The sequence below is a fragment of the Macadamia integrifolia genome, unplaced genomic scaffold (assembly GCF_013358625.1).
Source record: "Macadamia integrifolia cultivar HAES 741 unplaced genomic scaffold, SCU_Mint_v3 scaffold1299, whole genome shotgun sequence".
Lineage (NCBI taxonomy): Eukaryota > Viridiplantae > Streptophyta > Magnoliopsida > Proteales > Proteaceae > Macadamia > Macadamia integrifolia.
In genome coordinates, this window is record NW_024868150.1 from 248,750 (window position 1) to 261,351 (window position 12,602).

The following is a 12,602-nucleotide window of genomic DNA, read 5'->3' on the forward strand; positions in this document are numbered from 1 at the left end:
TTTTTTTTTTTTTTTTTCCTCAAGGGGGAGGAGGGGGGTGCACAACTGTTGGGTAACATATGTTTTCAAGTTTCTAACAGAAAATAATGTGTTGTAGCATCAACATGTGTTATCAATGTTTTTGGATGCTTGAAAAACTTACTTGATAAAACTACAATGATAAGATGTTGATTGCCATGATGGTTGTGGAGTCATTTTCAGAGTTCTCAGGTTTATGTTTCTGAGTTGTCATTACTCAATCTGCATGGATCTTGTTTGGTCACTCAAACCAATTTTGGCATCAGAAATTTACTTGAATTCATAAATGTACCTTTACCGACATGATAAAATATGATACTAGTTATTGCAATGCCACTTTTTGAATACCATTAGTGTCCACCTTTTCCCTTCTATTGATAATGATGCCATAAAGAAGCTCGTGTCTCTTGTGAAAGTGTCCGTACTGTAATATTTAGGTTGGTTTATTGTATTCTATGAGTGCAATTATTCAAGCATTCTAACATGCAACCAAATTTCATTTGGCATATGGTGTTTGCCTGTAAGAAAGTTTGGAATTGCTTTAAAAATGAAGCTGTCTGTTTTTTTTTTTTTTTTTTTTTTTTAATTGTAGACTTCTAGATAGGAATAGGAATTTGATGATGGGCTAATGTAGTTTCTCTTTCAGTTGGAGGAGTTGTGGCTGGGAAAAGCACACATACCTCGTCCATCTCAAGTCCGGGGAATATCAAAGTTAGCTGCTTATTCACTTTCTGTCTTGGATGCCAAACGTGTGAGTAAATATTCAATTGTGCTGACTTATTATCCTTGATATGTTGTGCTTCCCTTAGGGATTGCAGTTATATCCACAACATTTGACCCACCAGGTCCTAATCATTTGGATGTTTGGGACTGGGTTACTTCTAGAATACTGATCCATCTCTTTTAATGCTATTCTAACATTATGTATGACTCCCCCCATGATACTAAATGGGTGCCATTTTATGTTATGATTGTAGTTGAAGGGTACAAGACCAAGGAGCCCTTGCTCTCTTCATTTTAACACTAGCAAAAAGTACATTTAGCAATGCTGGGCATCTCTCTCTCTCTCTCTCTCTCTCTCTCTCTAAGTGAGTGTGTGTGTGTGTGTGTGTAAACTCTTAACCAATTGGAGCTTTCATGTTATCAGACCCGCATCATGAAGGATGACCTCTGCGATCATGTCTGGGAATTCCGTTTTACAAAGGTCTGTACCATATTATGGAATTGCTTATTTATTTACTTGGTTGAACTCAGATCTGACCAGTCTTGTGAAGTCAACATCATCTGTCCCTTTGAAAATTATTCGTTTTATACAAAAAACATTTATCTGGAGCTCAACATATGAAACCAATCTGACCGAAACTCCTTTGTTGACAGGCAGCTCCTGAATATTGGCGGAATCTGGATCCTTCTTGGATAGGTACAGGCCCTTCTATGCGCCGTTACTTCCACACAAATGGCTCCCAGACTGCGGACTCTGGTGACCAGGTGTGGGGTGGTCATGAGTGCGCTTATTCAATTGTTACCAGTTTTGTGGAAGAGGGAAGGATCAGGGAACATTACGTGAGGATAAATAGATGGCCCCGAATGTCTGTGTCAAGGAAGCAGGACTGGAGCTGGGAGCTAGCCAACCACTTGTACTGTTACTCAAGTATTCCTGATGCTGATAAGAAGGGTGGCAGTGGACCATTGTTTCCAGTGTGGTAAGTTGAATCTTTCGACATCTTCCATCTATGTCAGAGTCTTGGTCTAGTGTAATTATGGTTCTGGGTATTATGTATGAGCATATAACAGACTTCTTTATGCAGTAGTGATTGACATGCATTATTATAGTGATGTATAAGATTTGTAAAGTGTCACTCTTACAACGTGTATGCCTCATGCTTGGGAATGGGATGTCTTGAAACTAAACATAGAGATCACTTTTCTTGACTAAAGTAATCAGTGAAGATGCTGTTGATGAAGTGGATGGGTTAAATGAAATTCTTCGAAAGGTGAAGGAAAATCCATGAAGGGAGCAGAGACCACAGAGGCACAGATCGGCTTCAAAGGTATAAAGATCTCCCAAAATGGTGGTGATTGATTTCAGCATGGACAAAGGATATTTAGATTTCAGAGATCACCAAACTGGTTGCATGAGTGAATCGCTTTTGACCCATCTTGCACAATTCTATTGTCCATGGCAACAGTAGCTCTACATAACTTGGTTGGAGATAAAGAACCGTTGCAGATACCAACTGTTGGTGCAAATTTGGAAATTGAGGAATATCAAATACAGAATGGGATGCAGTCAAGATTTCTCCTGGAGTCTACCCCATACCAACTTTATATCCGTATACTTGCTTCGGAAGAATGAATTAGTGATAGTAAAACCCTGTTGGTGGTTCAACACTTGGGAGTGTGGGCATGCATCAACAACCGGGATACTTTGCATCACTACACCAGAAAGGGTGCTTCAGTATGGATGCAATTTTTTGGACAGTTGTATTTGCTATGAAGAAATCCTGAAAAGAGTGTTTTCCGTGATTCTTTATTCAGTGTATCCCTTGGCATCCACAGAGAAGCCGGGTGTCTCTCGCTCTCCCTCTCCATGGCATTGCTCTTCTTTGAATGATAAGGAACACAGAAACATACTTGTGCTCTAAAATAACTGCAGTGGCATTTCAGGTCTGTGCTCAATAACATCCTCTGCAGGCAAATTACAAATCCGCAGGTCCATCCAATACCATAGTTGTAAAAATGATGTCTGATTTTGGATAGACACACATTCTCCTTTTCTTAAAGCTTCATAGAAATTCATGGTTTGTAAATATGGTCCATTTAGTTTCATCTAGTACAGTATGTTCCTTTTCTGCTATATGCCCAACATGTAGATGAGGCTGAAGCTACTCAGCAGCAAATGATGGTTACTGTTCTCAAGCCCCGCGAAGCGACCCTCATGGTGTATAATGTTGATATCAAGATACTGATTTATTTACAGCCTAAATCATGCATATCAAGGAAGTTGTGAATTGGACCCTGAGTAACTGTGAATTCATGATCATAATATAAGTAGGAACAGGAGATGGTATAACAAGGAGAAAGTATTATACAGATTTGCAGGCACAGTACACTATCCGGTATGTAACCGAGGCAAATTACAGATCACACTATGGATACAGGGGGTCATCTTTCTCAATTCTCACTTCACTTCCAGGATCTCATCCAATGCGTAGTTGTTAGTCGATACATTGGCGTAGTTGACTTTGTTGAATCGAACGACAACAGGATATCGAGTTTTTGGGTCCTGGCCAATGCAACAAAAATGACCATTGCTTGTAAGCATAATAATAATAATAATAATAATAATAAGGAAAAGAGATTGCTATCGGATAATGTTGCGTACATCCAAACACATCGATTTTCTCAATTACTATAGAAAGCCAATACAGATGAATTTGGGATGAGACTAGTGTGCTAAATATTTGCCCTTCATATGGATCGGATCCTCTCCTTACAGTTTAGTGATCAAGATTGCACCATTCTGGAGGTGTGGATTACCAGAAGATGAGGATTGAACTTTCATTTTTGGTTCATTCAGATTGATGAAAATGCATGCCTGTGTATGTTATCCACACTTGGACACACAAGAACCACAAGACACCATTAACGCTTAATTTTGTTCAAGAAACCACACACACACACACACTCATACTCAGGGTACTGACCTGATCAACTGCTACAACAGATCCAATGCCATTGTACCAATAGGATTCCCTTCTAAGAATCTTCACCTGATGAATAGAAACAGAGAGACATGATGAGACACAAAACTGCCTTTAATAATACTTATGAGTCTTCATCTTTTGGATAGTTGAGAGTGAAATTTCCGTTCGTCCCTTGCGTCATACCTTGGCGCCCCTCTTGGGTCCAATTGGAGGAGGCTTCGGCGGCGGAGCTTGTCCCTCAGTAGGGGGTGGGGCGGTGCCGGTGGTCTGCTCAGAAGGGGGTGGGGTGGTGCCGGTGGTCTCCTCAGAAGGGAGTGGGGCGGTGCCGGTGGTCTCCTCAGAGGCACGTACAACTAGCCTTGAGTTGTTCTTGGAATGAAAGGAGATTGTGTTTCGTGAAGATGAGCTTGTGGAGGTTATGTTTGATGTAAACACAAACCCAGATGCTGCTGATGCCATGTTACAACTAGCCATGGCCTTCACCTACACCCTCTCTCTCTTTCGCTCTATGCTCTATCTCTTTGGGTTATTAAGGTAGGGATAAGATATTTGTTGAGGGTGGTGTTGAAAGAAAGGATATTTTTGTTATAATTTTTTTTGGCATTGTGCAGATTACCTTTCTCCACTTCCAAGTGGTGTGGAAATAACAGTTTCCTCCACTGGGATGCTGCCATATCAGCACCTTATCCATACCATGTGGATAACCCAATCCCACTCCTTGGATAACATATTGTGGTTTAAGGGAATATATTTGAAAATTAAATTTTCTTGTTCAAAAAATAAATAAAAATTTGCAGTTTAGATAAAGAACTTTTTCCATATATTCCGGCTTTGTCCCTGAGAAATAGGTTCTTTTTCTATGCCAATATTCCTAATTCTGCTACTCAATTTCATTTGGTTGCAAGGGAAATTAATGCAAATATTTCTTTTATAAGTGAAAATATATTGAGGTAAAGTCATTTTTGGGGTTTGGTCGTAGGCGAATTAAGAAAAAAAATACCTTGCCAGTCTAGTGTTGCCTATGCCCAAACATAGGCGAACACCAAAAGCCTATGCTTCCCACCCACGAGCTGGTGTTGCCTATACCAGACTAGCAGGGTTATTTTTCCCTCACATAAAATGCAAATATTTCCCTTTATAAGTATCAATTTAGAATTGAAACCGAAATGAAACCTGAATAGAAAAAAAAAAAAAAAAAAAAAAATTTGATTTGGCTTGATTTTGGTTGACCCTGTGGGAATGCAATGATAGTCCCCCAATGATGGTGAGGTTCAGAATTGATTATCCCATGAGACAGCAGTGAACTCATGACCATCATAATCAGTCCTATGACTATCCACACTTTGTTTCATTCTGTTCAGATTCTCTTAAATGTTTTGCAGCTCCCTCAATAGGTGAAATGGCGCTCTTATGTATGCTATTTACATTGCGACTCCTCATGTTCATTAAACCATTAAGACCATGGAATTTTATTGCTTAGATTGATTAGAGATCATGGCTATGGCCGAAATGGGGCATGCATTTACAGTTTAAACCTGTGATCATGGAAACAGAGCATCATATGCTTGTCAATGGCTGTACCGATGCTCCTTATTGTGGATGGTTTTATAAGACCATGAAAATGAGGAAGCAATGTCCAAAAGAAATGAAGAATCAGTTCATCATATTATAATGCTTTCTTTTTGCATCAATACATTGTTAAAATTCATGTTTATTTACCTGAAAAAAACTACATTGTGACTGCCAGTACTCTTGGATATTGATAGATACTGATAGCTGATTCCAAATTTGGATATAAATATGATAATGTGAATACAATTTTGTTGGTCACTGGATTAAGAGAACAATTGCCCAAGTGAACATTTGCTGGAAGAATGCTTGTCATATTCTCAAATTAGCATTGCCTGTGAGAATCTTCAGATCTCTCAACCCATCGGACAGCAAAACTAGCTCTACAAAATAAATGAAAAAAAAAACAATTAAGTACCTAGGATTGCTCTTCCTTTCTTTATTTTGTAAGCCAGGATCATGATTCTTTTTCCCTCCAAAAGGGGGAGTGGAGGATGACTATGATTTTTTTTTTATATCGAAGAAACGAGAAAAACTGAACCAATAAGTAGTAGAAGCATTTACAAAGTTAGCAGTGGTAATTCTACCGTTTGCTAGGGTTTCTTCTGCGATAAATGCAAAAAGTGATTCCTGATCTGACTGTGGTAGCAATCTACATGTTACACCATTCATTGATCTATATACATTCAAAAAAATGGGTGCCATATTTAGAGGCCAAAAAAATGGTTTCCCAAGTCAAAAGAGAGTTGCTGGTCGAACTCTGAATTTGTCCATATTTCTTTTAGACGCGCTCCTTTCCTTTCCGCAAGCTGCGCTCCAAACATAATAGCCCTGGCGCCTCCTTCAAAAGGGTTTCCTGTCATTAAATAGTTTGTTATTAGTAATCACAATATCTTTCCAAAAAGGGGAGTGGAGGATGACTATGATGATAGCAAATTCTGATTCAGGAATAATCACAATTTTCAATTAAAGAAGAGAAAATTTAGGTTCAATTCTCAATTTTTATTGCTAATCCAATTATAGGGAAATCTGTCTAAAGCCACATGTCGATATTTTTGCATGGTTAATTACTTGCACAAATTATGGTATCTTAACCTCTTGGAATATATTATAGAATGCTTATTTGAGTCGGTATATACTTCACAGTTCGAATGTGACATCTTAGTAGGTTCCACTCATGTATTTTGTTGAAATGAATTTAATATGACAAAAGAACTGTTATAATGTGAGATGATGTAGTTTCATGGTTCACTCAAACTGGCAAAAATCCAAATTGCAGTCTGTCCCCTTCCACAATGATGGAATGTTATGAAAATAGGTTACCAAGACAATTCTAATAGCAATAATTTCAATTTGATTATCATTGAATTTGTAAAGCCTATGGTTATGGAAAAGACTATCACAATATATCCAGGACAGTCTTGAAAAGCTTCCCCTATACCCACCCCACCCCCCACCCCCCGCGCACACCTGGACCGCCCAAGTGCACCCCATCAAAATTAAGCTTAAAAAAATCTTGAGGCAGAGTGGACGATAACATTAGTAATACTCACCACAATTAAATACAAGGACATAATAACTACCAGAGAGCAGTAAATAACAAGCAGATTTTGCTAAATTGGTTTTTCTGTGAACTTCTTAGGTATGTTCACAAGGGAACTCAAGATTGTAAGCTGTTTCTGATTAAATTCTTCTGTTTGATACAAATTTTTCATTTCCAAGAAGAAGAAACCAATTTGGCAAGTGCTCCATAATAATAGGACTAGGAGACATTGTCAGATGGCCTCACTTAAGAGATCACTCACACCAGAAATGGTTCTAAGAAAATGCATCGCAGAACATGTTTTCATCTATGTCCATTCGATAAAGAAATGGAATTCAGTAGAATATTTTCTAAAATTTCCGAGATGAGATGGTTAAAAATCATCTAATCAAGTTGACAAGAAGGGTAAGAGGTAATTTTCTCCAGCATCACAGGCTTTAAAGTTTTCATTAAAGTGGTGTTCCCTGATATGGAAGAACTAAATAACACAAATTTTGCAGGAACCTACCCCTATGTATAATTGTCAACATCAGATTTATGTTCATTTTGTATTACAATTTCAACTTGCGAAATGCTATAGCACTAAAAGTTTCCATAATGGAAGGGGGGTGGCTTGAGGAACATGTGAAACACTTCCGATATGCTGAAAAATGGATGTGGTTGGTGGTAAGTAGCATATATTATCATTCAAACTTGCTATCGATCCATTTCGGTGTCAGTTCCTAATGAATAAGGCGAGATGTCCAAAACTGATAACTATGGTCACTAGGTGAGACAGGTTTTGGTACTTAATGCTGTGATAGGAATCTCATAGAATTCATCAGCATAAGTAAAATGCAATGTTGAAATCACCTAGCAAGATAAGTTTTGGCTAAGTGAAGTCTTAGGAGTGAGTCCAGATCCTCTACAGACTACAGCCAGCGCATAGAAAAAGCAAAGTCACTCAGTAGATAAGGGAAAAAGCATGTGTGTCGTTATAATTTTTGTGTTTTGGAAATTTCCCATAGAAAAGTCCTTACTGCACATCTGCCTCAGCAGAGGAGGCTAATAAAGAACCTGTCACCCCATGTTTGCCATCTATGCAAGGAGGCAGTGGAATCATCTGACCATCTACAACTGAAATGTTACTTTGCCTGAGAGGTTCAGAGCCATTGCCTAGAGGATTTTATGTGGATTGGAATTTCCCCAAGGATTAGTTGGCCCTAAATCCTAATGTGGTATTAGTGTTGGGATCCTGCTGTAAGGGAAAATCAATTCCTGTAGAGAGTTTCTCTGCTGGCTATTGGTTGGGGAATTTAGAAGGAGAGAAATGCAATAATTTCCAGGGATATTTTTAGCAAGTTCAGATTGGCTGATTGGGTAGCTGTAGACTGGAAATTTGGAGGAGATTCGTAAAGTTCTCTATGGGGATTTCTGGGCATAGACTCTAACAAGCTTGACACAAAAACAGAATAGCATATTACATCAAAGGATACAACTCAACTCAACCTTATCCCAACTAAATGGTGTTGGCTACATGGATCCTTACCCTCCAATCAACTCGATTTAAAGTCATATTTGTCACAAGGCCTAAGCTATGCATGCATTTCGTCACCACTTCTCATAAAGTCATTTTAGGTTTACCCCTGGCTCTTTTAGTTTCTTCAATCTGAATCAAATCACTCCTCTGTATTGGAGCATCTAAAGGCTTATGTCATACATGACCATGCCACCTCAAACGACTTTCTCGCAGCTAATCATGTATCAGGAAAAAAATAAAATAAAAAGAGCAACTCAGTGCACTAGGCTCACGCTACTGCAGGGTCTGGGAGGGGCCAAATGTACGCAGCTTTACCCCTTGCTTTGCAAGAGAGGTTGTTTCCAATAATCATGTATCAGAGCTACTCCCAAATCAGCTTTTATTTTGTTCATTCCTTATTTTATCCTTCCCAGTTTTACCACACATCCATCTCAGCTACACTAAGATTATCTATATGATGTTTCCAATTGCCCAACATCAAAAAATATGAGCCCAAATAAAAGGAGTACTTGACCAACACCCAACCCCAAAACCCCCCCCCCCGGGCCAAAAAAGCAAGTTCATGTGCTATTGAGTTGGCCAATCTCCTCCTCCAAGTAAAGGTGAACTCCCCTTGGGAATATAATACTCTAGTTTTCCTTTTAAGAGGTAAATATCTATACGAGCCTCCTTCCTGGTTCTGAATCCAATAAATGACCAATTGGGAGCCCCCTTCCCCACACACTAAAAGTCAATTTCAATGGCTATTCCATTAAGAACCCAAGGCCACCTGGTGTAGGAGTCATTGAGGCTGTGAAGGTACAATTTGAAAAGTTTTCTCAGGTCCTATTCCTGAAGGCAACTGTTTTGAAGGATTGACTTGCTAGATATGCACTGGTCTCCACATAGCTACTTGGTAGGGTCCTCAAAATTTCATGGTGGAAGATGACTCAGCTATAGTCACTGGTTGGACAAGGAAAGACTCTAGTTGGCCTTGATGTCTATTCCCACCTCATTCGTTTCATCATTCATTTTGCTTCCTAAGACAAAACCTCATACCTCATTCCAGTGGAAACCAAAATCAACAAATGATATAGCCAATGATCTAGCAAAGCAAGGAGTAACAACTAATGAGGCCAAAATTATGTACTAGGGATAGTTCATGCTTTTACTTCTGTCCAATTTCTTGCTTGGGGGTCCTTGGCTCCATCCTTGCATTTTCTTCCTCTCCCTTTTTCTATTAAAATAATTATTTTATTTAAAAAAAAAAAAAGTGTTTTAGTTATACAAAGACCTTTTTACAAATTTTCCTCACCTGCTGTAGAGGTGTATGTGGGCCTAAGTGTAAACCATACATTGTTAAATTTTGAATAACCCTACGTGAGCTGACTTGTTTTAACACAAATTCAAGGCTGAAACACTCCATGGATTGGCCTACTAACAACCCCTGCTTTGGTGGAGTCACACATGAGTCTGGAAACTAGTCCATTGTGGACAGAAAATATCCCTTAGCAATGACTGCATCACATGCTTCCTAGAAATTTTTGGGTGTTAAGGACAATTACCAGTTCTGGAATTGATAGAAATGATAGTATGAATCAGAAGTAGGAGATATAATGATGGTTTATGATTTAATGTTATTCTCCTCAGAGACAGGAACATGTGATTAAAAATACAAAGCAGAAATAATAGAAATAAAAATGGAAAAAGAAAACCTAACAAATTGATAACAAAAATAAAATGCAAGTTAAAAGATGAGTGGCAAACCAGCATAGACTTCATCCAAAATTTCCTTTTTCCATGTCACAACAGCACTCAAGAGTTGCATCCAAGTTCATATGTAACTCCAAGATTAGTTAAGCATTTCAAGGAATTGGTTTGTTGATATTATCAGCCCCGTTACTGCCACATTGATATAATTTGGATACCCTCCCCTGCCTTGCCATATCCCCCACTCCACAAAAAAAAATTTATGTAACTAATCTCATTTTCAGATCAATTTTTTTGAGGCACTAAACTTTTCTCCTTTTTGTATTCTTCCGGCCCCCTTAATACCTATTATATTTTTTCTCTAGCAACATGTCTATTCAATCAGATGTCCCATGTTTATGATTCAATCTACAAAACTATTCCTCATGGAAAAGCTATAGAGCAAGCAAAACTTCACTCTGAAACTCAAAACTTCAGAAAGCACATTCTGCACCTTAAACACACTGATCGAAGAAAGAAGAAACCTCCAACTTCACAAAATTCTATAAATCTTTTTCCAAAATCAAAAGGAAATGGTAAAAACTATCACCATTTGGCTTGTATTCATGTTTGATAAAAACCTCTATTCACAAAGTTCGTGTGCGAATATGAACTAATTTTTCAATCTAATTCAACTCAAACCTATAAAGGAACCAAATGTACCCAAATTACCTCCCTCATTCTTGAACAAGGCTACATCAAATACTTCATCTTCCATAGTTGGATTTCCATATTCAGATGCTATCAAGCTCCACAACTACGTGCCTGTGTGTGGGGGGGCTGGGGAGGGAGAAGGGGGGAGGAGGTGGAATAATAAGCTTGAAAAGAATCTGGCGAGAGGAATAGTACACAGAACAAATATATGAAAGACTATAAACAAAGATTCTCCTCAATCATGAAGCAATAGAAACAAAACCTGATCTTCTGCCAAAACGAAGAATCAAAATCTGAACTAAAATTAGAATAAATTCAGCATAACCCAATTGATTTATAGGTTCAAACATACCCGAACGCAAGAGAGACTGAATCGTTTAAAGTTCAATCTTCAGCAACGAAATGGGGTTCGTAAGAAGATCAATCGAAAAACAGAAACAAAGAACAGATTAAAAGAAGCAAAAGAATTGGGGAAGAATTAAGCGAAGGAAAAATTATCAAAAAAATTTGGACCATTTCTCGATTTGTGCGTGTCATCCTTGCGCAGGGGCCATGCTAATCTTCTCTGTATCGTTCCAATTTTATCGGATGTCTCCGAAGAGACAGCACGCCTATCGAACTCTTATTTCATGAAGTGGGCAAAATATTTATGGCTTAACGATGTGGAACTATCTTATAGCACCGAGATGCCAAACCCACTCTTGGGATCTGTGCTTCCTCTGGCTGGACCTGAGTTTACCAATGGGGGCCTCATTTAAACATTGGGAGAGAGAGAGAATGTGGCTTTCTGCTTAGGGTTCTCTCATTCGCAAGCATAGATGTTGCTTTAATGGTCTTTTTGGTTGTAGATTCTTACTTAGCTCAGAACTGCAACACACACATTAGAAACCAACTTGGAGGGGATTCCAGGATAGAGGCTCCGATACCTAAGTCAATTCCCATATGAGTAAGAAAGGAAAGGTTGGTAGAGTTTTGAGAGTCTTACCCTAAAAATCTATTAAGTGTTCTTTATATAGAGGTAGGTGGTTTCTCCTATTGGCTAGTTAGTTGATTTCCTTACTGATGTGGACCTGCTTGCCATTGATAGGCCGATCATTATCCAGGCAAAGATGGCCGATCTTGTAACGGTTAACCCTACCAATAACGGTTAATCCTACCATGGTTGGCCTATAGTAAGATAATTGTCTAACTCAACCTTGGTCAAGTAAAAATAAAACAGACTCGATTAGTTTCACATGACTCAGGTAAAAATACTAAATTGATAAAATCCCAGACCGACTCAAGCTTGATCTATTTATTTATTTCTTAAACTTCGGTGAGTCTTCACGACTCTTGATAAGATTTCATGTTTTTGTTACTTGACTTGGACGAGTAACCCGATTAAAAATTTGAATTTCCAACTATACTAGATGGATCCTGGGAGATGCAATTCCTTTTACACCTTAATAATAAAAATAATACAAAATTTTTTATTTATTCATTTTTTTAATTTATATATTTGAAACTTCGTTTTCCTGGAAGAATGGCATGGAAAAATGGTCGATTGTAACCTGCAGTAGGTTACACTTAAATTGGAAAAATCCTTATTGCAGCCTATAGATGTTTTGTCTTTAACAAGAATGCCAATATCAACAATGAATATTGTGATAAAATTTTCATTTTTTGTCTTAACTTCAACAAATGGAAATTCATGGAAAATTTGTCAGTTGTAACCTAGCTCGATCACAACAGAAAAATAGAGATGTAAACAGATCAAATAAAGATAGAATACGAATCTGATGTGATCAGATACAAATGCGAATCAGATGTGATCTCTTAAATGTCTTGCAGCTCCCTCAATAGGTAAAATGATGCTCCCATGTAT

General features: G+C 38.2%; 3 protein-coding genes, 1 long non-coding RNA gene and 1 other non-coding gene across 9 annotated transcripts in view; 2 read left to right on the plus strand and 3 right to left on the minus strand.

The window, feature by feature from the left end:
* The window catches only part of LOC122063340 (protein LOW PSII ACCUMULATION 1, chloroplastic), a 32,955-nt gene that overhangs the window by 19,623 nt on the left and 730 nt on the right, over window positions 1-12,602 (plus strand). The window lies entirely within an intron of this gene.
* LOC122063344 lies at window positions 616-2,875 on the plus strand. Of its 2 annotated transcripts, XM_042627070.1 has the most exons (5): window positions 646-769; window positions 996-1,051; window positions 1,166-1,222; window positions 1,396-1,721; window positions 1,957-2,875. In XM_042627070.1, the coding sequence occupies exons 3-5, from the start codon at window positions 1,175-1,177 to the stop codon at window positions 1,964-1,966; spliced, it is 384 nt and encodes a 127-aa protein (XP_042483004.1). In that variant the 5' UTR covers window positions 646-769; window positions 996-1,051; window positions 1,166-1,174; the 3' UTR covers window positions 1,967-2,875. The 2 variants fall into 2 exon arrangements, with proteins under 2 accessions (XP_042483003.1, XP_042483004.1); XM_042627069.1 differs by lacking the exon at window positions 996-1,051 and having other exon boundaries at window positions 616-769.
* On the minus strand, window positions 3,042-4,272 carry LOC122063342 (photosystem I reaction center subunit IV A, chloroplastic-like). Its single transcript, XM_042627067.1, has 3 exons — window positions 3,909-4,272; window positions 3,726-3,791; window positions 3,042-3,304 (listed from the first exon to the last, which is right to left on the minus strand). Exons 1-3 carry the CDS (start codon window positions 4,197-4,199, stop codon window positions 3,200-3,202), a joined length of 462 nt encoding a protein of 153 aa, XP_042483001.1. The 5' UTR covers window positions 4,200-4,272; the 3' UTR covers window positions 3,042-3,199.
* On the minus strand, window positions 5,820-12,571 carry LOC122063345. The gene is made up of 4 exons (XR_006135304.1): window positions 11,252-12,571; window positions 11,091-11,127; window positions 10,757-10,864; window positions 5,820-6,150 (listed from the first exon to the last, which is right to left on the minus strand). It is a non-coding gene; the product is annotated as an uncharacterized LOC122063345 (long non-coding RNA).
* On the minus strand, window positions 11,240-11,342 carry LOC122063356. The gene has a single exon (XR_006135306.1). It is a non-coding gene; the product is annotated as a U6 spliceosomal RNA (small nuclear RNA).